This window comes from Leopardus geoffroyi, chromosome D3 (genome assembly GCF_018350155.1).
Source record: "Leopardus geoffroyi isolate Oge1 chromosome D3, O.geoffroyi_Oge1_pat1.0, whole genome shotgun sequence".
Classification (NCBI taxonomy): domain Eukaryota; kingdom Metazoa; phylum Chordata; class Mammalia; order Carnivora; family Felidae; genus Leopardus; species Leopardus geoffroyi.
Window position 1 is genome coordinate 80,349,431 of NC_059339.1, and position 27,353 is coordinate 80,376,783.

Genomic DNA, 27,353 nt, shown 5'->3' on the forward strand with positions numbered 1-27,353 from the left:
TGTCTCAGAAATAAAACATTAAAAAAAAAAAAAAAAAAGAAGAGCTCTAAATAAAGGGAGGCTGGGGGCCTGCAGTCAGAAAGAAGCCTGTCTCAAGTTTAGTTCAGCGGAGGGAATCATTAAGGTTGTCCTGGTCACCTTCTGGTCGGGGACCTGGTAAAGATACTATAAATAAACGCGTGCTGGAGTTACCACCTGCTGCCTATGCGACTGCTTTACCTGCCTGCAAGTTGGATGGGCTTTGCAGGAGCCCCGCCCAGCTGGGGAGCTGCTCTGGGAGTTGATGGTTGTCAGGACTGGACTCCAGATGCTGGGTGTGCGTTTCACACCTGTGTCCCCAGGTGTAGAACGAAAGACCCTCCGGTCCTCTTTGGTTCTGAACTGGATGCCATTGGCCAGACGTGTTTGCCCGGAGTGAGGACTGAGGGCCTCAGTGGGTGGCACCGTGGAGGTCTGTGTCCTTCTCCAAAGCCCTACCTCCTTACCTGGGCTTGTCAAAACAGCCACGTCCATGGGAATCTCAGGAGCATAGGTGGGGCTTGAGCCTGTTTTTTCCTGTTTCAGCCCCGCTCTCTTACACTTAACTCCCTGCCAACTTTGTCGCTCATTTCGGAGCCTAACGAAGTTTTACCTCTTGCACAAGAGAGGTAGTGAATCTGGGTATTTGTCAAACGGAATCTGTGTATTTGGGAAAGGGAAGCAGTAAGCGAATCAATGAGAAGTAAGAGAGATAGTCTTGGTTGTTCCAGGAGCCTGGCATGAGCCACATGGTCAGGCTGGGGTTGTGCCTGGATGGGAGAAGACGAAGGTAACTTACACTCTGGTCCTGTTTCCTCCAAACTCCAGAGAGGCCAGTTCTGGACGGTTTATCTTTGCATTATTTACTTTAAACCAAAATATGGTGGGGCGGTGGTGGTGGGGGGGGGGGGGTGGCACTTGGGGGAGAAACCCAAAAAAAACCAAATACCCAAACACTCCTGGGATTTCTAGGAGTGTTTCATTTGACTGTCAAAAGAAAGTATGGTGGTTGGGGAGGAGTGGGAAGAGGGGGGTGTCAGGGCTCCTCCTTGCTGCTAAGTCAGATGCTTAATTGACTGAGCCACCTGGGCGTCCCTCCTGGGGCTCATTTTTTAATCACGTTCAAAGTGATTGGCTCTGCCAATCAGGCTTGGCCCCGCCCGCCACCTGGGTCCAGTACGGGTTTTTTTTGTTTTGTTTTGTTTTGTTTTTTTAAGTACTCATTTTTAACATAACAATACAGAGGAGTGAGGGGCAATTTTGAGAAAGAAACAATAGCGAGGCATCTGGGTGGCTCAGTGGTTACGCATGGTCATTGGACTCTTGGTTTCAGCTCAGGTCATGATCTCACAGTTCATGGGTTCAAGCCCCGTGTCGGGCTCCTCAGCTGGCAGCATGGAGCCTGCTTGGATTCTCTCTCTCCTGTCTCTCTGAACCCCAACCCCCTTCCCAGCTCATGCTGTCTCTGTCTCTCTCAAAATAAATAAATAAACTTAAAAAAAATGAAATGCTGCTAAATTGTGATAGAAAGATGGGGAGATCAGAAACGATGACTTTGGTGAAATAGGCTATCACCATATTCTTATTTCCACAGGGAAGAACGGTACAAAAAATAGCATAAAAACACTGAGGGCCAGTAGTGTCCTGAACCCAATCATTAATTCACTTTTCACAGAGCTCTTAAACAAATTATGGTTCTCCAAAATGATGCATTTTTTATTTAGAAATTAAAAATTGTGGTGAGTTTTTTTTTTCTTTTAGTGACATGGAAAAGTATTTATGGGATAGTTTTGAATGAGAAAAGCAGGATAAAAAAATTGTAGCTACATTATGATCTCTACTACATTAAAATGCATTTAAAAATCTGAGAGGAAATATGTGAAAATAACTAGGAGTCAATGGATTTTTTTGTTCTCCTTTGCATCCTTACAGTTTTCAGTATTGTCCAGACTTTCTATAATGAACTCTTAGAATTAATATTTAGGGCTCTTAAATTAGGTTTATAGCTTATCAATTGTTTTAAATTATAAATAACATTTTATTCTATTATTTAAAAAAATTTTAATGCTTATTTATTTTTGGGAGACAGAGAAGACAGCATGAGCAGGGGAGGGGCAGAGAGAGAGGGAGACACAGAATCCCAAGCAGGCTTCAGGCTCTGAGCTGTCAGCACAGAGCCCGACGTGGGGCTTGAACTCACCAACCAGGAGATCATGACCTGAGCCATCCAGATGCCCTTATAAATAACATTTTAAATGAATTAAATAAGTGATGGGAAACTTAACATAAGTTTAAACTCTTAATTGTGGACAAAATGTAGAAATTCAGATTATAACAAAAACCTCACAGTTGATTTTTTTTTTGGAAGAAAACACCTTTGTTATGAAGTATAATATAAATAGGATAGTATATAAAACACAAAAGTACAACTGAACACATTTTCTAAAAAGAGGGACCTAGATAACCCAAGACAGAACACTACCAGCCTCAGAAGTCACCCTAGGCCCCTTCCCATTGCTCCTGACTAGTGGTTTTGTGCTATTACTGCCTTTTCCTTTTGTTTAAGTTTTACCACATAAACTGCATCCCTAAAAAGATATAGATTTGTTTAGCTTATTCTTGAACTTGATATAAATGGAGTCATGTGGTAAGCATTCTGCCATGCCTGGCTTCTTTAATCAACATGCTACGATTCATTCATATTGCTTAGCATTGTGATCATTTATTCACTTTTGTTGCTGTGTGGGTATTTCAGTGTAGACTATACTACCACTGATTCATCCGTTCTACTGTTGATGGACCCAGATTCTGGTGTCACTAACTGCAGCTGCTGTCAATATCCTTGTCAGCGTCTCCTGCTATACATGTGCTCACTGGGACTGACGTTCTGTGCCCTGACCTTACTTTGTGCTGAGATTTCTACCCATCTGTGACTATAAAAGAGAAAACTGATAAAGACCCTGGAGTTTGGGAATCCGAAGCCACGGATCTTGTTGTCATAGACTGGTTCCTACTGATGACAAATTCCGATTTCAAAGGACTGACAGCCCAGCAGTTTTCTTAAATGTCAGAATAAACCTGCTGTTATTTTAAATGCATTAAAACTTTTTTAAAATGGCAAGAATAAGTCTTAAAAGGCTCCCCCCACACACAAATTAATAGCATCTAAATGTGAAGCTCTCTGCTTTTTGACTAACAAACACATTTGCCAATGTTCCAAATTAGACAATTTTGTTTTTAGCCAGAATCAGAAATATATATATTTTTGAGCCAGAAGAGACTTTAGAGACACTGTCTAGTCTAGTCCCTTCATTTCATAAATCAGTAACTGAAACCTCCTTGAGGTTGGAGGTCTTCCTTAGGTCATACTTAACTAGTTTGTATAGGGACTGGAATGAGGACTTCCGACTTCCAACCTTAGACATTATTGAACTCCTCTAAAATGCTACATGTAGCTACCTTTCAATTATGGAATGTGTAGAAGGCTGAGAATGTTACTCTGCCATTGTCACCATCATTATATCCAAACTTACTCATACACCCCACTGAGCATGTCTGCTTGATTTTCCTGGCACCCCATGGTTACCACCGAGGTATATGGTAAGATCACACGCATTATATGGTACTGGTGCAGTGGTTACATTTTGTAGTATTTTGATCTACATGGCAACAGATGGTTATAAATTGTTGAATTCTGGAAGGTGATAGCTCTGCACTTACCTAACCACATATTATGGGCTACAGAACGGAAGAGCACTAGAGAGAACTCTTTGCAAGCTCTAGTGCTGTGATTACCAAAGGCTAGTCTGAGATCTGGCACTGGTTTGCCATGGTATTTTTCTTGATTTATGGTAACACGAGGAAAAAAAGGACAAAGTAAGGAATTTTCCATAAAGGTAATTTTGTTTGATTTAAAGAGATTACCTCTTTGTTTATGCTGAGACTTGTCATTCCTATGTTTTTCTCTGTGTTAAAATGCACTTTCTTTAATAGTATTTTTATGGTACTTATAGTTTAAAAATATTTTCTAGGGCAATGATTACAACTCTTTTATTCACTGTTATGTACTCAGACCTAGCTTAGTGCCTGATGTAGGAGACTCAGTGAATATTTAAATGAATGAGTAAAAGGTTGAAATCCCTAGTTTGGTCATCAATTTTTTGGGGTGGTGGGATTTTACGAATCCCTGAAATTTAGAAGTCTGATAAATTTCAGACTGTGGCTCCTAGGGAGCACTACAAAACACCTAGTGTACTAGAGTGTCCCCACCCCAAATTGGTAACTACTTGGTTCGCGAGAGGGTGACCATATTTCGAAATAGGGTCTTTGCAGATGCAAAGTTAGGATGAGACCATAATGGGCCCTGGTCCAATGACTGTTACCCTTATAAGAAGAGGAGTTTGGACGCAGAGACACAGGGAGAAGGCCATGCAATGACAGGTGCCAGAAAACAGAGATTGGAGGATGCACCTCCAAGCCAAGCAGGGCTGTAACTGGGAGAAGCTGGAACCGGGAGGCAAGAAAGGAGGCCCCCCAAGCCTTCAGAGCAAGCTTGGTCCTGCTGACACCTTGACTTTGGACTTCCAGACTTCAGAACTGTGATAGAATAAACTTGTTGTTTTATGCCATCTAGTTCAAGGTACTTTGTTATGACAGCCCTAAGAAACAACTATATCTAGGAGTCCAGACTGGTGGGTGTGATGGGAAGTAAGGGGAAAAGGGTAAGATTTTTAGGAATTGATTGTGTGTTCCATAATCACTCTGTTTTGGGACAACAAAAGAGAATATCCATGCTACTTTTTTAGGGTATAATTAATGACTATAAATATAGGGGAATCATTATCTGGAGACTACTTTTCTATTTTTAGTCGTGGAAGATTTAGGGGAAATGCTTTGGGATGATTTTGGAAAGACTTTTTTTTCTTTTCTTTTCTTTTTTTTTTTTTTTTTGTGTTAGACAGGAATCTTGATGGAAAGAGATCTTAGGCATATGGGACACCCTAGAATCCAAAATGAGTTTCTAAAAAGCTGAGTGTAAATCGATTTTTAAAATTAATATATTTTAAATGTGTAAATATTATAAAGGCCCACTCTTTAAACAATTGTATAATGAATTCCTATGTAAGATAAAGAACAAAGAATGCTTTGGGAAGAAATATTTATACACTAATATGTAACTAATCTATGTAGATTTCCATATTTCCCATTTGCCTGAAACAAGAACTGTTTATATAAAAGAAAAGAGTAGGTCGAGGCAGCTGGGTGGCTCAGTTGTTTAAGCGTCCAACTTTGGCTCCGGTCATGGTTCCTGACCTGAACTCATGGTTCCTGAGTTCCAGCCCTGCATGAGGCTCTCTGCTGTCAACAACTGGAGTCTGCTTCAGATCTTCTGTCCCCGCTCCACTCCCCAACCTTCCCCTGCTTGTGGGCATGCACTCTCTCAAAAATAAATAAACATTAAAAAAAAAAAAAAAAAGAGTAAGTCAATTTTAGCTAAAGATTTAAAAAGAATGATAATGCTTTTATATAAGCTTCCTTAGGGCAGGTATTTTTGTCTAAACTAGTTACTCAGGGTAAATGGTACCTACACATATGATTTCAATAAATCTGTTCCAGAAGTGTCCCAGGTGATTTACATTGAATGAATATTCCAGGTGATTTACATTGTTCCTGGAAGAGGGGGGCTTACAAGGTCTCTATTTCTTGGTCTAACACTTCATTGTTGTGCTGTAATATAACACATTTGTTTATTTCTGTGAGGCAGGATGTGAGATATAAGGAAAAGACAAAGAATCACGGGACTTAAAACAGTGCACTAAAATCTGAAAATCTATCAAGTGTATTTAAAAATTTTTTTTTTCAACGTTTATTTATTTTTGGGACAGAGAGAGACAGAGCATGAACGGGCGAGGGGCAGAGAGAGAGGGAGACACAGAATCGGAAACAGGCTCCAGGCTCTGAGCCATCAGCCCAGAGCCCGACGCGGGGCTCGAACTCACGGACCGCGAGATCGTGACCTGGCTGAAGTCGGACGCTTAACCGACTGCGCCACCCAGGAACCCCTATCAAGTGTATTTATAAAGTGGACTGCCTAAGACGACAGTGACAATCTAAGTTCTTGATAGAGTTCAAATGGTAAATTTTGTGAGGGAGGGGTAAGGCTTTAGAGAGAACAGAAGGTATCTTCCTGCCAGTGAGCAGGGAACATACGAATTCAGTTTAGCCACCTGGGGCCCATTTAGTGCACTAGAGCAGTAATTTGCTAAATGGGTCCCTCATAGTAAAATAGAATGAGTAAATAGTGAGCAATTTAGGCATGGTAAACCACTAGTAGCTCAAGGGATATAAGAATGTGAAACTATAATTAGATCCCTTGTTCATAATGTACTAACTAAATGTATTACATTGGATATTGCATCTTTCTGAGTTTATTTCTGGACACAGCTGAGCCCTTAACAATTCAGACTGAAACCATCCCAGCTATCAATTCATGCTTCCATTAAAATTCCAACTGCTTATATTAGAAAAAAATTCCAAAGATGGTTTCTTTTATCTTGGATCTAAGGATGCAAACAGGATTAACCTAGATGCAAAACACAGCAAGTCAGTTATAAATCACACAGCATAAAATAAACTGTGGCTGTAAATTGAAAATTATGTTCTCTTTTTCTATACTTAGCTGTGAAAATATTTTAACAAGTTGGCATCAGGGTTTGCAACTTTTACATCTGTTGTTTCTTTTCAGGATTATCTTTTAGCATTTTAAGATGTGATTCTTTGCAAAGTGTGGCTTGTCAGAAATGTGGTATTAGATTGTAATTTGGCACACCTTAAAAAGGGTAGGGGGCATTCATGAGTTATGCGGTTTCAGGATACTGGCCTATTCTCCACTGTACTTTTAGTAGGAGAAGCTGCTATTTCATGGGTGTCTGGAAAACATTTGTCCTTCACTGAAATCCTTTTCTTATTCGAAGAAATCATATAGTGTGGGTTGGCTCAGATGGTCTGGATGATGTTCCATGATACTACCAAGTTCTAAGCACAAGTTTCATTGCCCTTATCTATTCATTGCCCGTGTCTATTATTGCAACTATGAGGTTCCAGTTGATCTAGTGGTTAAGGGGACTGTCTACTCATTATGAACTCCCATTTTCTTTCTGTCTCTCCTCTCACCCCCAAGTTTAGTAACTTTATTGAAGGTTTGGAGGTGGAACAAGGGATGGATCACACTGTGAACCCTTATTCTTCTGTTCTTCCCTCACCTCTGATTTTTATTATGCGGGGTACAATGGAATATGGCATCTTTCAGACTATAGACACTGTGCAGGAAATCGTTTATCTATGTAAGAATTATATTCTACCTTCTTTCTCTTCCCTGCCCTATCCCCCAACACAGGATTTTTTGTTTTGTTTTGTAGGCTGGAATGTATATCCTTTTTTCTTTATGCTGAGATACTTTAACATTAACCTTATTCGTTATTTCCCGCCTCTTCCCAAATCGGTAATTCCTCACAGCTGTAGGGCAGGAGTGTATGATGACTCCCAACCCCTCCCACCTCCAGTACTTTGGACACTAAATTCTCTGAGCTATGCCTTTTCTTTAAAATTTTCCCCCTTGAAAAGGAGGTGTTTTGGTTATAAATACCTTCAAAGATTAAACAAAATTCCTAGAGGATAAAAAGGCAGTGATTGCATAAAGCTGAATGACAGGAACCAGAGCTAGATTAAGTACAGTACTACAATTTCTTAGGGTGCAAATGGACATTAGGCCAATAGTGACCGTATTTATGATTAGAATAAACGTTTCCTGAGTTTGCTATACTAGCTAAACAAATATACCTCTAGAAAGCAGCTAGCTATATGGGAGTTAATATACATTTCTTCAATAGCAAAAATTAAACAGGTTTATAGGAAATCCACTAAGGAACTAATGAATATAAAGACTGAAGACTGTGTAAACAGTCTATGTTTTAGCATTGAAATTTAACATGCCTTTTGTTTTTTAATCATATTAAATAAAAGATAAATTAAAATACCATTCTTTTCATTTCTAGAACAGTTTGTGTTAGGAGCTACTCAAGGCAACATATGGATTAGTGTAGTTGAAATTTATCTTCAGTATCATTACCTTTTGTCTGCCTCTTTGCTTTCTTTCAGAGACAGATCCTTCAGCAAGTACCCAGTCTCGTTACAAAAAAATTCATCCAATGGTAGTCTCTTTGTCTGACTTCCTGGACAAGGTCAGTTCCCCTTGTTGTATTTTTTGTCTTTTCCCATGGCACCTTGTATTTTTCCCTTTTCTAGATCGCTCTCACTTGTTGACTGTCTTTGTAATCTATATGCTCTGTGAAGGCAAGGGCAGTGTCTGATTTTTTTGGCTGCTTAACAGTGACTAGTATATAATATGTTTATAGTTTTTATTAAATTAATTGACATGACTATCTTATCTCTTTTGGGAGAATGTGCATTCCCCCTATTTTTAAAAACATGGAACATGGTTCTGTTGATTGAAATGAAATGCAATAAAAATTAGTTTCATGAGGCCAGGGGGTAAGACTTCAAAAGAAAGATATAGAAAATCATTCTCAAGACTTTCCAGCATCAAGAGAAATATTTATTTTCATACTGGTAGCTTCCTCCATTCCTCTTCAGTGAAACAGTGTAGATAACCTAAGTATGGCTTTAACTTGCCCTTACCAATTTCTATTATTTCAGCGACAAGTTCCAGCTGATTTTTTTTTAAAGATTTTTTTTTTTAATTTTTAAATAATCTCTATACCCAAGATGGGGCTCAAACTCACAGCCCAGAGATCAAGAGTCTCATGCTCCCTTGACTGACCCAGACAGGTGCCCCTGATCTCTCTCTTTTCTCTCCTTGCTTGTTTGCCCCCACCCCCTAATGTCCCACCAGGTTTACTAACCTTATTGAAGTTAAGGGAGGCCCTGGATAGAGGCAGTTGACAAGTCTCACATGTGAAAATTTATAAAAATAAATCTGGGGGAATGGTAATTCAATTACAAATGTTTACTAAATTCTTTTGAATAGCAACCTGTTCTAGTCTAGCCTACAATATTGTTTAAATCGATGAGAAAATGCAACTTTTCAGACCACAACTAAACATTGTAGGAGCAGAAAACGTTTTTTTTTTTTCTTCTTCTTAATGTTTTAAGAAAAACCAAGGTAAGACGTAAGAGGGAACACACAGGACCGATCTCATATCCCACGTCTCCAGTCCATTTCTTCTACTTTCCACTGCTTTGCGTTGTCGTTAAGTTACTTCAAACTTTAAGGTCAATGGGAAAAAACAAGACAGCAGCCCATTGCCTTTTCCTTCCCGCATACGGCTGTGGAAGAGGATAGGCTCCAGGTTGCACGATTTCGAAAACGCGTATTCAACAATTGCCCATTGGACTTTGTCTTCCCCTGGACTTGAAAAAGTGGGGAAAGTGAGGTTGGCCACTTTCATGGCCAGTTATCCTGTGGTGCTGTGGGCGTGTTTTTGCATCTCATACAATGGGTGGAGGTGAGAACCAAGGAACTGGGACCTTCGTACCGGTTAGCGTCCCTCAAAGCCCTCACTTTAAATTAGCAGGGAAAACGAAAGTCTTCTGGGGAGCGGGAATGGGCGGGTTGGGCACAAATTAATGAACAAGAACATTCCCGGGCACAGAGTTTAACAGCAGAGGGCACAATACCCACTGCCCATAGCCGGCGGCTGGCTGAAGGAGGGGCATAAAATAAGGAACTCTGGGGCCTGTGGTTCGCCCTGTTTCCTTCGGCATGTTCGTTCCAGCACTGGAACTACAACTCCCAAAGTGCAGCGCGCGTGTGTGTGTGTGTGTGTGTGTGTGTGTGTGTGTGTGTGTGTGTGTGTGTGTGTGTGTGTGTGTGTGTGTGTGTGTGTGTGTGTGTGTGTGTGTGTGTGTGTGTGTGTGTGTGTGTGTGTGTGTGTGTGTGTGTGTGTGTGTGTGTGTGTGTGTGTGTGTGTGTGTGTGTGTGTGTGTGTGTGTGTCCTCTCTCTCTCTCTCTCTCTCTCTCTGTCTCCCCACCCGGCCCCTCTCCCAGGCATCGCAGGCACCTCCCGGGATACTGCCCCCGCCCCCGCCCCGCCCTCGTACGCACGCGTCACGTTTGTTTACCCTGAAGCCCCGCCTCTCCGCCGTCCTCCAGCTCTCTCCACTTCTCCCAGGAATGCCGTCATGCTAATGATGCATATTCATGAGGCCCTTGTGGAGCTCCCGCCCTGCCCGCCGCCCGCCTTCCCGCTCCCGGCGCGTGATTAATATTCAATGAGCCCAGCTACGCGGCTGGTTCGCCCCGGCAAAGTGGGGGGAGCGGGCGGGGCCTGCGCTCCAGAGCCCGCGACCCGGGCGGGGAGGGCGTGTGTGGGGGGGCGGTGGCGGCTAGGCGGGCGGGCGCGCGGAATGGAACACCGAGACACCGACGGAATGCTCCGAATTGCCACATAATCCCCTGGAACGGCCGCGCGGAACGCCATTGGCTTCTCCCTTCTCCCCGCGCCGCCGTCTCCCACCTTCGCCTCATCGCCTCCCTCTCCTCCCGCTGCCTCCGGAGCTGGGGGGGAAGCGCGAAGCCCCACTGCAATGGAGCCCGCCGCCGCGGCTACGGCGCAGCGACTCCCAGAGACCAGCAGGGAGGACCGAGCTCCGGCTCCCGCGGCGGCGGCGGCTTTGGCGGCTCTGGCGGCAGCGGCCGGGGGCGGCCGGAGCCCGGAGCCCGCGCAGACCTCGGCAGCCCCGACCCGCGGGGCGCGGGAAGAGGCCCCCGGCGAGGCGCAGCCGGGGCCACCGCCGGGCCGGGCGGGAGGCACGGGTCGCCGGCGGCGGCGCGGCGCGCCCCAGCCCACCGCCGGCGGGGCTGCCCCGGTGCCCGGGGCCGGCAGCGGCGCCAACTCCCTCCTGCTGAGGAGAGGGCGGCTGAAGAGGAATCTGTCCGCGGCCGCCGCCGCCTCGTCGTCCTCCTCGTCGTCGTCGTCGGCGGCCGCTGCCGCCTCGCACTGCCCCGGCGCCGCCGGCCTCTCTGCCTCCTGTTCGGCCTCGGCGTCCCTGTGCACCCGGAGCCTGGACAGGAAGACGCTGCTCCTGAAGCACCGGCAGATGCTGCAGCTGCAGCCGTCGGACCGGGACTGGGTGAGGCACCAGCTCCAGCGGGGCTGCGTGCATGTCTTCGACCGCCACCTGGCCTCGACCTACCTGCGCCCGGTGCTCTGCACGCTGGACACCACGGCCGGCGAGGTGGCCGCCCGCCTGCTGCAGGTGGGCCACAAAGGCGGCGGCGTGGTGAAGGTGCTAGGCAAGGGGCCCGGACCCGCGGCCGGCGCGGAGCGGCTCCCCGACGTCGGCCCCCGGCTCGCGCCTGCCGAACCCCGGGACTTTGGGCCGACGCCGGGGAGGAGCGGGCTGGCTGCCGTCGGGGGCCCGCCGCGCGCGCCTCCCGCGGACCTGCAGCTGCGGGGCGGCCCGGGCGGGTGGGCACGCCGTTCCTCCCGCGCCAGCCCCGCGCCGTCTGACTCCAGCCCGGGGGAGCCGGGCGCCCCGCAGTCCCTGGACGGCGCAGCCGCGGGCCCGACCTCCGACACGGAGAGCTTCAGCCTGAGCCCCAGCGCCGAGAGCGTGTCCGACCGGCTGGACCCCTACAGCAGCGGCAGCGGCTCGTCGTCGTCGTCCGAGGAGCTCGAGGCTGATCCGACCCCGTCGGGGGCTCCGGGCCAGCCCCGCCTGCCCGGCCGCTCTGCGCCGTCCCGGCCCGGAGCGGGCGGCCGGCCGCCTTCCCCGACGGCCTCTCCGCCTCCGCTGCAGCCGAAAGCGCCGAGGGCGGCCGATGGCCCGGGAGGGGCCGCCCGGGACCGGCCGAGGGAGGAAAAGGCGGCTGCAGCCTCCGCCCTCGGCCGCCCCCAGTCGACCCCGGGTGGGAACGGGGCGGCCCCGGAGAAAGCGCCTCCGCCGCCCACCCTGTACGTGCAGCTCCACGGAGAGACCACCCGGCGCCTGGAGGCGGACGAGAAGCCGTTGCAGATCCAAAATGACTACCTCTTCCAACTGGGATTTGGGGAGTTGTGGAGGGTGCAGGAGGAAGGCATGGACTCGGAGATTGGCTGCCTCATCCGCTTCTATACAGGTAAGGGAATCACCTGTGTTTTGACGTGCGGGCTGTAAACACTTCCAGATCCCGAGGAGTTGAGTGCCAACCAGGAGTAAACGCGGGTCCTCGGGAGTCTTTGTTGCTTCTTTACAGCTTTCACGGACCATCTGTGTAGTAGTGTATCGAGCAGTTTTAACACCCGAGACTTGCCGTCAGTCTTGAGGGCTCAGAGGTTGGGAAGCGATGTGGAAAAGGTGGCACAGCCACCAGGAAGTACAGGTGGCAGGTACTTCTGAGAACGGCGATAGGACTTCATGTTAACAGGGAGGGCACTTCCTTCAGGCCTCCCCTCCTGGGCACGTTGGGTTGGAGGCGGTTTGGGATTGCAGGTAAACGGTCTCGTGCACACAATACGGACGGGGGGGGGGGGGGGACATGAGCAACAGAAATGCTCTAGGTGACTCTTTGTGCAGTTGTCCCCGTTTGCCATTCTCGCATGACTCCTAGGAGCTCCTTTCTCGTCATCCGCTTCAGCTGTCATGCTGTCATGCTTATTTGCCCACTTAGTCCACGCTGGCAGATAGGACCCCTCTTCGGGAGACTTTTTCCCAAGAGCTTTTTTTTTTGCTTTATTTCGGTTTCACCTGCAAGTTTGATTCTCCCATCAAAAGTGATGTGTCATTTCTTTTTCTCATTTCTGACTTAGAGCCTTTCTAGCTAGATCTGACCATGATTGTGTGACTGGCCGCAGGGATCACAATAATACTTGAAGTGGTTACCATATCTTGAGATGTGATCTAAAATCTTCCTCATTCATTGATTCTTTTTCTTTCCCTTTTTTTTTTTTTTTTTTCAGTTCCAGCTTAAAACTTTTTTACTTTTCTCTTTATTTTTTTTCCAGCTTTTGGAGATACGACTGACGTGTTAAATCTAATTCTTACTAGGGGTGACTAATGTTTCTCTTTTGATTAAAGACTTGGCAGATACCAAATTAGGGAGCTATCCATCCTGGGTGTTATATTTGAGGTTTATATTTGTTTGCATCTTTGCATGTTTCCTTTCTTTTCCTTTCCAATTATGTTCTTAGTGATGAGAAATTTTATTTAAAATAAAGTTAGCATAATAGAATTAGAAGAGTTAACTCTTTCCCAGCTTTACAATTCTAGTGTATAGGTGCTGGTGGAAAAGTAATCCTATTTGTAACTTGATTAATCTGTTGCCATTCTTTCTAATTTAATGTTTTTTGGTCCAACTGGTGTCTTAGTGGCAGTTGAGTCCATGAATAAATCTTTACTCCCACACTGAAATATGCAAGACCAGGAGCATTCCGGGTGAGGTGTCTTTTTAAGTTTCACTGAAGTTTTAATAGAACTCAAGTGGATTTCTGATGGATTTTTGTCTTCTAAAGAAAACCATATCATGATATTATAGCATTTGTGGCATCTGAAGATAACATCTCAACCGAAAGACATGGCTTTAAAAGTTTATGGCCTAGAAAATCAGTGATTTTTTTTTTTTTTTTTTTTTAATGTAGGAACAGCAAGTGCATCCTTATCTCCTGGAGCTCATGTGTTTTGTAAAATACTGTTATTTTTACAAAAGCATTAAATGGTAATCACACTTGGAATGAGAATACTAACAGGAGAATGATAAATGCCCTTATCACCAAACCAATTACGTGGAACGAAATATATAGAGAGGAAGGGATATGTAGAATAAACAGTATTGAACATTTTATACATAAAAAGCTCTGCGTCTCTTGTCCTTGTGTTGATCATGATAAATGTCTATGGGAAAGGTTTTGGGTGTCCTAGTCACGAAATTTAAATCTTTGATTCCCTTAATTACCTCTTCAAGTGTGTCTAAAATATTCTAAGTGACTGATATACAGTGGTTTTTGTTTTTTTTAAGCTTATCAATCTAGAAGTGACACATTTTCTTTCTGGTTAAGTCAAATTTCTGGTGTGGGCATTTTGATCTATTTTGTTTATGAAAAGCAGCAGTTGTTTCTTAACTTGCTTCATTTCTGTGTGCACAACATAAATACATATATACTTCTGTGTATGTGCTTGTCAAAATGGCTAATAAAATGGGGGCGTCACACGCGGTATCCAACCTGTCCTTGAATGTGAAGCCAGTGTACAGGTGTCCCAGAAGCAAGATGCTTGTTATAGAGGTGTCTGGTTGTTTGTTTTTTACACAGTTGAGCCTATTTTAAATCCAAGGTAATACATAAAATGTCTCTGTTGATATGCATTTGCCACAAAACTAAATTGCACTCATGATACTTGAACTTTTGCAAGGAAGCTTAGTTATTGATGAACAAAAGGGCCTTGTAATAAGGTGGTCTTACTTATTATGGGAACATCGTCAGGACTTCACAGGCAAATGAGGGTTTGTGCCTCGCTGGAGGAGATTCCTAGAAATTACCCTGGCAGTCGAATGAATGTAGTAGGACACCCAACAAGAACGTGTTACATTTTGGTAGTATTTCTCATCCTTAGGAAAAAGAGAATTAAAGTTTATTTTAGATAAAGGTGTCTCATGCCACATTTGTTTTTATAATTCTAGGTATGACTTTTAAATTTCTTGCTGTGTGTCTTTTTGTTTAGGTGTGTAGTTGGAGTTAAGGATAGATTAGGAAGTTGCCTTTGAAGCATTTTGAATACTTTCCTGTATTTAAATTGAACTCATTATCTGCTATCTAGTTATCTAGTCAGCTACTTTTTTTTTTTTTTTTGAGAAGTTCTTGTTCAACAGAGAACTTTCATTCTTTTGAAGGTCACCTTTCAATGGAATTTTAGTATTTATAACTTGACTCAAGTTATTCTTAAAAGTCTTTGAAAGGCATTCGCAGTTGCTTTGAATATTTAATACTTATTTGGGTAAAGTAAAATGGAAGTCTTTAATGAGGTATAAGGTGTTGGACGAAAGGTGGTATCTAATTACAGAGTTGTTAATGAAAACTTAGTTTGAAAATTGTATCTTTCAAGCATTCTTTAAGTTGCTGATTTAAAATATGACAAAATTTAAGTGGCTGTATGTGAAGTTACTGGTCTTAAGTATTTTAAGTATGTTAACATTTAATTTCCTCTTAAAGTTAACTATCTTAAAGTTTCCTTGGAAGAGAGTAATTTTAGGTTAAAAAGTTTAAAAATTTATGTGGCTTGACGTAAGTTATGGACTTCAAAACATTAATGAGCTTTGTGTTTTGGACTCCCCAGGGAGTCTGAGTGATTGGCCAAGGGCAGTGTTAAACTGTATATTTTTTGACTCTGTTCTGCCACCTTTTAGATTTAGTGGTTTAGCTATTTCAGTTCCAATTGCAATAGTGGGAAAGGGTGTTGGCAGAATGGAGAGCACACCCACTGTGCCTAGTGAAATCTCGGACAAGATGTTTTTATGGGACTTTTGGGATTGCTCAGCAGAACAATCTCCTAACCCCTCATATTTCTTCTCTTTTTCTCTTTTGGGAAAGATCAAACCTTACATGGTTTCCTGCATGGAAACTGAGAAGGGGTGGTTCAGCATTAAGCTGTAATATTGACCAGCAGGCTCTTATTACTATAATTACAGCAGTATTGAGTAACGTGCTATGAACATGTGACACCAATGTGTGCTTGAACAGTCCTTTCAATTTTAAGAACAAAGGGTTTAACTTTAATTTTGTTGTTTTAGATTTACATTTTATATTTGTTGTTTTTGGTACAAACTGCATGCTATCTTTTCCTTCGTAACTGTGGTTTGAGAACATCTATTAATATGTTGGGTTTTATCATCTTCACAAATTTTAAAGGGCTTTCACATAAATTATCTTACTTGTCCTTTCAAAAACATTATTAGGGAGGAGTCGATGTCAATCCTCTTTTCAGAGAGAGAAACGTGCACAGAGAGGTTTGCCTCTTGCTTGTGGTTTTTCAGTCCTTGGCAGAGCTGAGTATATAGAGAGCTGGGCTATTCTGTTTTGCAATTCATATCACTTTCCATGAATCGATGCTGAATTTCATTTACACTTGAATTTTTCAGTTGGTTAGAAGCATGCAGAAAATATGCTATTTTTGTTGGTAATGAGGTGATATTATCCTCTAGTCCAAAGTGGTATTCCTTATGAAATATTGATGGTCTTATTTTTTTTATCATGCTGCCTTTGAACACCCAGAGTACCAAGACCGGCAAATTAATAGGCAATACAGAAAGAGTACTAAAGTGTTTTCAATATTCTGGTTGCAAACAATGATACTTGCATTTAAGTTGCTAGGAAATGAAGTTTACTTAATGACTTTATTTTTTTTTTTTTTTATCTCACCATGCCTTATTTGTTAAACAGTAAATCTTCATTGGGTCTAGAAAATTAACACTTCATCTGAAAAGTGGATAACTTTTCAGGGTGGAGGTGTGACAATTCAGTTCCTTTAAAACATAGCCTTACTTGTAAAGTATTGAAAATATACATCATAAAAGGCTTGCTTAAGTCTTTTTAGAATAGAATTACTGGTACTTTAGTGATAGTGCTTTTCTGGTGTTACTATGCTATTGTTATGATTATTTTTATCATTCATACATTATATAGAGCTAGAGAGTAAGCTCTTCTCCCTGAATTTCATTATTGCTTTTGAAACTTCTAAAATGTGTGTCTTTTGAGCTGGGTGAAATAATGCAGGGAGAGGAGATGTGTGTAAGTTAGTTTGTAAGGTTTCCGGGTTAAAAGTTGTATCTTTTTGTTGCTATAAGATTGTTAAATCAACCACCTTAAATGATTGGTTACCTCAAGGTCATTATTTTTTAAAGTGTAAAGTGTTTTGGTTTCTTGCTCTTTTTTTTTTTTTTTAAAGAGTCCTGCATTTGATTTATTGGTAACATAACAGTCATTGACATTCTTTATGATCCAAGCCTGGTGTAATACTTGGCATTTTAGTTTAAACATTTGTTGAATTGAATTTGTGGAATTTTGTTAAGCAGCTGGTGGTGCATGCCCTGATTCTTCAGCCTTCCATCCTGTTTGGGTCCCCAGGGATGCGTTAAACACACATACACGCGGAGGCATTTCTCCCATGGCAGCAGATTTTAGATGTGCCACATACTATTAATATCTTCTCTTTCATGTGAGTGAAGCTCTGTGTGGATTTTAAGAGAGCAGTTCTCTCTCCCGAGTTTTCTTAGAGTTAACAGGTGTTTTTTTTCCCCCTTCTTTTCAAAGGCATGTCTTACCTCAACTTTGAGATGAACTTAATGAGACATCTGTCAAATGAGGCATCTTAGATTTAATGATTTTGTTACGTGCCAGGGTTGAACACAATTCAGTTTATCTGGACAGGAGACGGGTTTAATTGTTGTACTGTGAAAGTCAGGAGATCTTGAAGCCGCTCAAGAGAAAAGCTTTTTCCTTTAAAAAAGATGCCTGACATTTTGAAAAAGAGAAGTTACCAAAATGTCTGGGAAAAATGAAGCCTTTAAAAAAAAAAAAAAAAGAATCCCACCTTCTAAAACCCACTCCACCTCTTTAATCCCAGGCATCTGGTGCAGCCCTGGTAATGAGGGCCTTTGAATCTGGCCTCCTGTCCCTGTGCTTCTGGGGCAAACCCTTTTTTATACTTACCTTTGGTTTTCTAAAGATAGTATAATTAAAACAAAAAATTTGACCATGTGGATTCTTTAGACATATTAGGTATTTACAACCTAAGTCTGTGGTGACTGGTTGTGTTTTGATTTGTATGAGACTTCAACTCTAGGCTTTGGGAAATTTTGATAAATTTGAAGCTCAGAGATCTGGAAAGAATAGATTTTAGTGATATTTGGATTAAAAAACGTTAGGATATTTGGCTAACTATGAAATAGCAACTCCTCTAGGTTGAGTGATACCGTACTTTAGAATCCAACATGATGACAGTTATGGGATTACTGAAGTGTTATTACACTTTGATTTGGAGGTAGAATGGTTTTGTTGTATACCTCGTGTGTAACATACGCCTGGTGTACCTTTTAGTATGTTTAATGAAACAAAGCATAACCTTCCAAGAAAGCCAGGTTCTTGCTGAAACAGTTGTTTCCCTGTTGTATTTTTACATTTGAGATTGCCTTAATACATTGTAAAATGTGTTTAAAGATAAAGTATCTTGTTCGGGTACAAGTCCGGGAGCTTCTGAGTTTGGAGACTCGAGGTGCTATTAGAAAAGGAGTGGAAAAGTCTATTTGTAGGTTGTACACATTTTGTAAGTTTGTAAATATCAGTATTTTGGCAAAAAAACCCCAAAATTCAGAACTTTTGGCATATACTTTCCCAAATGAAATTAGTGTCATTTCCAGTTATATGAAAGCATTCAGTTGAAGACTGAGCACAATTTGAAATAATTTTGCTTTAGGCCATTTAAATAAGGAGTGAAAAGTCTTTTAGAACTTTGAGGTTTGAGATGATTTGAATTGGTTGATTTTCTTTTTAACTTTGTTTTTTTTCCCCTGCATTCTTTTCAAGCAGGAAGAGTTTTGTATTTTTTGCTATTCCTACCGACTCATACATTTGGTAAAAAATTAGAGAATGAATCTTTTCATATACCCTCCGTTAACAACATGTTAGAATATTTGGGCTTTCTTTTCAAATATGAGGCATGTTTTTGAATATAGTGATAGTATGATCTGTACTTGTTTTCATTGCCTATTCAAGAATTACTTTGATTTTTACAGTCCGTTCACTCCTGACACGTAGTCCAAAGAATGAAATTTTATGCACAGAACCAGTTTGGTTTTTTATTTTGTCAATGATGAGACATATATTCCTTAGGAGTTCTGTCTTTTTCCCATTCGTATATCTTGAGAGCTTGTATGGTGGTGTCTTCGTCTTGAATGGGTGCTACATTATGGTTCTTGAGTTTGGCTGATGTGTCCTGGGGTCGGGTGAAAGTATCCTTGTTTGTTTGTTTTTCAAAAATAACTTTTGGGAAAAAATTATATGGTTTTATCTCACACTCTGAGAAAAGAAGGTGTATAGTTTAAGGAAATTAGTCTGAAAGTTGGTCTGACTTTGGGTATTCATTTTATTAACCTATCCTGGGTGTTGCTTTCCTGATGATGAGGTTGGAGTGGAGTAAGCGTAAGATCTTTTTCAACTCTTAACGTACAGGGGCTCCATTCGAGAACCTTTTCTTCCCATTAGGAAGGCTAAAAGTTGTAGTTGTTTTGTTTTGTAAGACCTGCCCATGGGCTTAAAAGAGTCAAATCTCCTGCATTTTGTCAGGGAGAAAGGAATCGACTTGGACCTCATATAAGCAAGATAGCCTGAGGTTGACAGCCAAAGTAGACCACCTTTTTGGTATAGATTCGGACAAATGACAGCATAGGTAATGTTTGGTTCATTCTCTCTCCCCGTCAGCCTTACCTCCCAACCTAGACCTCAGCATGCTGGAGATGATTTAAAGAAATACATCCTTTTAAAAGTTAGAGTTGTTGTCGTTGTTGTTTTTTAATGTTTTATTTTTGAGAGAGAGAGACAGACAGAGACAGAGCACAAGTGGGGGAGGGGCAGAGGCAGGCACAGACTCCGAAGCAGGCTCCATCCAGGCTCCGAGCTGTCAGCGCCCAGCACCCACAGATGGAGAGCTCATGACCTAAGCTGAAGTTGGATGCTTAAGTGACTGAGCCACTCAGGCACCCCTAGAGTTTTTTCTTAAGTTGGCATATAAAGCAATAATAATCATAATTCAGCTTATCAAGTTTACTGTAACAATAACTCTGTATTTGAGGTATTCAGATGTACAAAACTTACCGGATTGTTAGCTTTAATTTTTGCTGAGGTGTGTGCCTGTCTCCTTGTGCCTAGAGTCTCAGGAGAAAAAGCACTTAAAGAAAATGGAATTTTTGTGTTGTTATTTTGATTAGATGATAGACTTTAGGATCCCACAGAGATCCTAAGCAAGTCCGTAGAGGTTAAATGTCTGGTCCAAGATCATTGATCAAGTAAGTCATTCTCAGAATCAGGAATAGCACTCATGATTTGGATTATCTGTCCATTGTTCTTTTTCTCACCGCACTGCCTGCTTATGAATTTATGATCTTTGGATCCTCCTTATATTTAGTATTCAAAATGAAAGTTAAGAAAAATGGAGTGTACTTACCACATTTGGTGGTTTCTCTGTGACTTCAAGGTGTTTCTGGTTTCATTTCATTGTCATCAGTGCTTTTGAGAGGTTGCCCATCACTTTGACAGACATAAGGATGGGGGGCTTTTAATGGAGCTGTTGGATATCTTAATTGCATAGAGGGAAATTAGAATGTTACCCTTTGGGGGATTTAATGATAGAACTTTAAAGTTGACAGATGGTTGGCTGAGAGGACTTCCAGTACTAGAAACTCAGAAACCCAATGGTGATTTGTCTAGTACTTTGAAATTGAAATTGTTAGAATGGAACTGTAAAAAGAAATCATTGACTTTTAAAAAATATTTGGGAAAATTGTAAAAAGAGATTTTGAAGAAAAATTCTCATTTAAATATGTTCATTGGAAAGATTCAGTGTTCGTTATATTCTTTATTTCAACAAAATTTTTAAAGATGTCTTCTCACAACGAAAAGAGCATAGCTTATTCAGGTACACATACTCAGTTCTACTTTTGTCTCATATAAAAAAAACCAAAACAACTGACCTCAGTAATCTTTGGGCTTTTGTCGTTTGTTGGTTTTGGAAGTCTTTATCACGAAATCTCCTGTTTTGAATATCTCCTTTCTCTCCCTAAAAGAGGGGGAGAGGGAGAAGAACAGAGAAAGAAATTCCTGCTCCTGTTAGCAAAAAGACAGTTTGTGAATATTTTTAGGGGTATGAGAAAGATTTCCTTCTATATTAGGCTCTATTTTAATTTAAGCATTTACCTTAAGCAAAAGTTTTAGCTTTCCTTATAGGGAAGTTAATCTACTGAGTCAATTAATTCCTCAAAGATGACTGTTCGTTTTTAATATGAGGAAGGGAACTTTTTAAAGTGCAGAAGTACAAAAGAGTAAAAATACATTGCATCTGACATGTAGAATATGTACTCCAGATGCTGAAACAGAGGAGAAATTTCTCTTGATGGTCTCTTGGAGAGGTGGTATGGCCAGGGGCAGCTGACATTCAGTTTTATGTAACAACGATCTCTCCTTATGGGAGGAAGTAAATTCTACTGTAATTGAAGGACACTCATTCTCTTATACATGCCCCACACATGCGTTCTGCATTGAATGTTGAGGCAGGATGTTCATGGGAGGTGGTAGTCATATTTACCGACGGGAGGGAGGGGTAGGTGGGTGGGGTAAATACACTTGGGAGAAAAAAATCTTGATTTGAAAAAATTTGCCATTCTTAATTATGTGGATCATTTTTTTCACATCTTAATTGTAACTTATTTATGTTGTGAATGGCTTATTTATATCCCTTTGCTCACTTTTTGTTTGATATTTGCCTTTTTCCTACTGGTCTATAGATTGGTTTTGGGGGGTATATTTAGGGAAACTAGCTTTATTTTGTAAGTCACTAATATTTTCTTTATCCATTACACTTTTATGTCAGTCTTTTCCTCTAGATATTCAGGGTTCTGTGTCATGCTTAAAAAGACTCCCTATCCTAGGATTAAAAAATGAAATTTCCTGTATTTTCCTGTGGTATCTTACAGTTCTATTTTCTCTGCTGAAAATTTTAATCTGTTTAAGAAAGATAGGAAGTAGGGAAGAAATTGTGTCAATACTTTTTATTGAATAGTTGAGTTATTTCTTCACTGATTTAAATGCCACTTTTCCTCGGTTTGTCTTTTAACTGAGATTAGAATCTATGATATAGGACAGTTTAGGTTTAGAAGCTATTTTGAATTTGTTGAAGAAAATAGGGAGAAAGAGAAGGATGCTTATCTGATTTCCGCTACATTTCTTTTTTACTCCCTAATTTCCCAGTAGCAGATTGTGACCATTACTTCCAGGACTCATGTGCTTCTGGAATATGGATCTGTCCGGATTCTCTTTTCCTGTGGATACTTTGTCATCCTGAAGTAGCTGGGATGGGAGTGGGGTCAGCTGGAATATAAAATGCTGATGTATAGACACATGTATAGATACACATGTATATATGTGTGTCTACAAATGTGTGTGTAAGTATTTGTATAATATACATTATATATATTGCAATATACACATTGCATTAGGGAGCATTCAGCTGCTTATTTATGCTGAAGATTCCTTTTTTTTTTTGTTTCCTTCTGAAGAATTTCTGGGGACTACTCTGAAGGTCACTGTGGAGCACATAGGATTTATCTTTTGAATATAGAAAGAGGAAGACTAGCATGTTTATCAAAATCAGTAACAGCTCTGCCAGTGGTGCTTTGAGGTTTTCCTGAGTTGGACTGAGAAGGGGTTTCTGTCGGTGGCCATGAATTGAGATGACAAGGACATAATGTCAAATAACTCTGAGCTGAAAATGGCGTAACGGGACCAGTGTCCTAATGGCAGTCCTGGCACGTTAGTGCTATAGGTAAATGAAGTCCCTGGAAAGATGAAATAGTTTTAGTGGGTCCTAAATGTCAACCCTAGACAAGTCAAGTTGGAACATCTACCACCTGAGCAGGCTCTCATGCTCTAGTGACCAGTTCTTAGTCATGGGACCACAAGACAAAAATTGTACTACCGTTGCATTTCGTGGCCTTATCAGACCCTCTTTGTTGGAGAGCTGAGATTCTTCTCTGTAGGCTTTTAGCTGTATTACCCAAGTTCAAAATTGTCTTAGCTGGAGTGGATTCTGGACTTGAATCCATGAATATTTAAGGAGAAAATCTCCAGACCCATTGCCCTAAAATACTAAATGAAATAATGATGCCATTGCCAAACTTATTTAGGTGTTTACAAGTAACATTTCTTCCACAATGACAAACCAGATGGCATTTTTTTTTAATTTGAAGAAACAAGTGCAAAGAATTAAACTTCCTCAGCATAATTGTATCCTACTATATATAATGTTCACAAAATTGAATAATATTTTGTTATTTAGGAAACGTTTATATCCTTACTACATACTAGGCAGTGTTTTAAGTCCTTTGTATATATTAGCTAATTTAATTGTCATAACAACCCTACGAGGTAGACCGTGTTATTACTTCAGTATTACAGATAGAGGAACTGAGTCACAGAGCTGTTTAGTAACTTGTCTGGATTTGTACAGTGAGTAAAGCACAGGCAATATTCAAGTCCAGGCATCTGACCCTGGAATCAACTCCTTAGTACCCACCTTGTTTTGCTGAATGTGGAGAACTTGTCCCTGATAACCTTCTGGGGCCAGCTTGAGCATATCATTGTTTAGGAAGCGCGGATTTTGAAATAGTTAAGGCTGGACTTGGGTTCTGCATCTGCTGCTGCCCCTAGGGCTCCATTGGCTTCTTTCCTTCTCTGTTGAAAGAGGCAATACCTTCGTGTCCCATGAGGTTGTTGAGCAGGTCAACTGAAATCTGTGAAAGTGCCTGGCACAGCGGTACCGGCTGTTACGAACCGAGCCCTAGTCTTGGGTGGGAGGAGTGCTGACTGGGGACTAGCCACCTGGGTTTGGCTGTGGGCTTCTTTACTTGATGGGAAACCTGTAATGAGCCCCTTAACCTCCTCTAGCCTCATTAGAGAAAGAGGAGGAGAAAAGTGATAAAATAACTCCGTCTCAGAGAACTTTGTGAGGTTCAGATTTGGTGATACATGTGGAGGTGCTTTGTAAACTGTGATATGCTACACAAATATAGTGTGGTTCTATTATTTTTAGCAATGGTGAATTGCCACAAACGTTAATTAGACTTAATTAGGGCCCATTAAGGAAGATGGGGGACCCTGGTGCTCAGTGACAGTGGCAGACCATACACTTTTCATCCGTCCATCTGTCCGTCCACCCATCCAGTAATTATCTACCAGGTCAGAGGTGCTTTGGAATCAAAGATGGCTGATTGGAATTTTCTAGGATCCCTTGACATGCTTTCAGTCTTGAGAGGATGTTTCTGGAAAGAGCAAGCCCACCAGCATTTCCACACAAAGGTGAAAAGCGTTCTGGTGGAGGCAGTGTTCCCAGATGACTGTCGTAGCAGTGAACGAGGAAGGCTCCTGACTCCACTGTGTGAGGCCCCAGAGGGCCCTGGAGCCAAGTCTTGAAGGACCCGAAGGACTAGGCTGTTGTCTTAATTCTGGGATCCTGAATTGTTTGAGGAGCAGCCATAAATTGCTAGTTCAGAGTCCAGTCAGACTGAGTTTATCCTCTAAGATTTACTAAGTACCTTTCCATCTAGGCATCTGGGCCTTTTTATCCACTTGAATTATTTGGGCTCCATTTGGTATCAGAGTTTGTGAGGATATAAATTCTGGGTTAAGCAAATATGAATTTTGCTTTTCTGAAAAGGAAATGCAAATGTGCACATACTTGATGTTGCCCTGAAGCCTGGTGCAGGGGTCCTGCAGTACATTAAAGACATTCTCTTAGTTCTTCTTTTAAGGCCTGTGAGGGTTTTGGAATTATGGGAAATGTGTTTATCTTTTGGAGTCGGTTTTTTCTTTTTAGTTTTTATTCTTTAAAATTTATTTATTTATTTATTTATTTATTTATTTATTTATTTATTTATTTATTTATTTATTTATTTAACTAGGTTCCACACCTAACGTGAGGCTTGAACTCACGACCTTGAGATTAAGAATCGCATGTTCTACCAACTGAGCCAGCCAGGTGCCCCCGGAGGCAGTTACTGTCTTTTACTTTAGTGACACATAGTAGACTGCATTAATGTAAAATTTGGACGATGATGAGTTGGTCATAATCTGAGAATGTTATTTTTCACTGTGCTCAGTCTCCACTGGTGAAGGAACTTTTTTGAAGACTTCTTGTGTGGACTAGGAGGAAACACAGTTATGAAGTGTTCATGTAAGCAAAAGCAACATATTAGCTCTTGAATCCATGGCTGGAAAGCTTGTACTATGCATATGGCAAGTTAAGTCTTTACTAATGGCCCGTTATAAATTTTGTTTTAAATAGAAGGGAAAGAAATGTCTCTGTGGAATATTGTCTCGTGTAGTAATGTGAATGGCATCACTGGAAAAAAGGTCTTCAGTTGCTTTTTGGTTTTGTTTTTATTTATTTTTTTTATTTTTATTTTTTTTTTCAACGTTTATTTATTTTTGGGACAGAGAGAGACAGAGCGTGAGCAGGGGAGGCAGAGGGAGAGACACACACAGAATCCGAAGCAGGCTCCAGCCTCTGAGCTGTCAGCACAGAGCCTGACGTGGGGTTCCAGCTCACAGACCGCAAAATCATGACCTGAGCTGAAGTCGGACGCTTAGCGGACAGAGCCACCCAGGCGCACCTGTTTTGTTTTTAAATTATGACGAAGATCGTGGTTTAAAAAAAAAAAAAAAAAAAAAAGTTATTCAGATCCTGTCTAAAATAAGTCATGTTTCTAATTCAAATGAAAATACTAATTCATACTCATCAACATTGAGGTTAATCACCTGCCAATGTGTATTTTCCACTGTCATTAGCACCTTTTTGCCCTCTGTGACACAGGTTTACAGAGACTTCAGTTACCTCATTGGAGTAATATCAACACCTGACAAGCTGATTTTATGGGGGATATTAACAGAACCATTACGTTACCATCGGTGTAATCAGAAGGAGAATAGTTACTGGTCCTTGTGATTATAAAGCAGGTGCTCAAAATCCCTTGCTCTGTAACCAAAGCAGTAAGAGGGACTTAGTGTTTTTAACCACAGTCTGACTAGTATTGTCTTATTAATACATGGTGACAAAAGTTCTGTAAACACATTATGTTGGAACTTCAGAGGATAATGTCATTCTGAAGACACCACGTGAAAGTCCATTTCCAGAAGTAGGGTTTGTCTTGTAGTTAGTACAGTCAGAATGCTTGTTTTCTACCCTGACCTGGTGTGTGGCTTCTAATAGAGAATTGGGACCTGTCATTGCTTCCTGCTTTTGGAGATATGTGTAAGGTCTCCCACCTCCACCCCTTCCCCACAACTGAGCAACAAAACAAAAATGATTGCTAGCCTTCCTGGTTCTAAGAAACTGACAGATTAACGCCAGTCGCCTCAACCTTCAAATAATGCTGGTGGATAAAGGAAAGTAGTGTTGTTCATTTGTCTTGAAGGTACTCTCATAAGCACAACTATGCGTACCCCTTTGTACAGTATCTTTATACTTGTAGAAACATTTGTGATATTGGAGTAGACTTAACCAGAGGTGCCTGTGAATAGTTACTGAGTCAGAATCTAGTGAATGTGATAATTGAAGAAATCCCTGCTAGCCTATAGCTTTGCCAGGCTTCACGGGTCTAAACTGGGTGACAACTGCATGGATCTCTGAGGGGGGAGGGCATAGAATTGGAGCATTGGAAGGGACCCTGGCACCTAGTCCAGTTTCTCACCTAGCCTGGAAATCTGTACTTTCCTGATTGATGGTCATCTGGCCTGTGCTTGTGGACTGCCTACTAGGTACTTTATTCCAGGATCATGTTGAGTGAAGCTTTGCTCCTTGAGCTGTGACCTATGGACTAGCATCATCAGCATCTCCCAGGAGTGTGTTACAAATGCAGAATCTTAGGCCCCACCTCAGACTTGGAAGAAGTGCTAGCATTGGGGGCACCTGGGTGGCTCGGTTGGTTGAGTGTCTGACTCTTGATTTCAGCTCAGGTCGTGATCCCAGGGTCGTGGGTTCGAGCCCGGTGTCGGGCTCTCTGCTGAGCGGGGAGCCTCTGCTTGGGATTCTCTGTTTCTCACTGCTCCCTCTCCCTCCCCTTCCCCCCCTTTCCTCCCCACTCCCCTCTCTAAAAAAAGAAAAAAAAAGTGCTGGCATTGGATGAATTGGGAGTGGGAGAGATTAGTATTGCAGGAAGGAAATCATTGGGAGCTTGTGTGGTTTAGAGAGATACTGAGAGCAGCAGAGGGAGAAAAGGAGTCATGCGAAGATGTTATCCTCAGACTCAGTGGCTAATTGGCTGTTTCGGGAAAGAAGCTCAAAGATGTCGCGTGTGCAGTTTGATGAGAGAATTGTGTCAATTCATGACAGTTCATATCACTAGTTCAGTAAGGCTGAAGGACCACGTGCTAGAGTTAGGGGTTGGTGATGTGAGAAAGAACGAAGGTGTGTCTTCTGTTAATATTTACAAATATTTACCAGATAAGGACTGATTTTGCAGAGGATGAGTTTGAAATGGTAGTACATGTGAAAGTGACTAAAGCCATCATTTAGCTGATTGA

General features: G+C 41.9%; 1 protein-coding gene, 1 long non-coding RNA gene and 1 other non-coding gene across 3 annotated transcripts in view; 1 reads left to right on the forward strand and 2 right to left on the reverse strand.

The window, feature by feature from the left end:
* Positions 1 to 8,610: 8,610 nt before the first annotated feature.
* On the reverse strand, positions 8,611 to 10,551 carry LOC123588236. The gene is made up of 2 exons (XR_006707773.1): positions 10,159 to 10,551; positions 8,611 to 9,363 (listed from the first exon to the last, which is right to left on the reverse strand). It is a non-coding gene; the product is annotated as an uncharacterized LOC123588236 (long non-coding RNA).
* The window catches only part of PHLPP1 (PH domain and leucine rich repeat protein phosphatase 1), a 214,557-nt gene continuing 197,715 nt past the window's right edge, over positions 10,512 to 27,353 (forward strand). The window contains 1 exon segment of the mRNA XM_045458800.1: positions 10,512 to 12,157. Coding sequence (XP_045314756.1) covers positions 10,624 to 12,157 — 1,534 coding nt within the window. The 5' untranslated portion in view covers positions 10,512 to 10,623.
* TRNAK-CUU lies at positions 24,740 to 24,812 on the reverse strand. Its single transcript has one exon. It is a non-coding gene; the product is annotated as a tRNA-Lys (tRNA).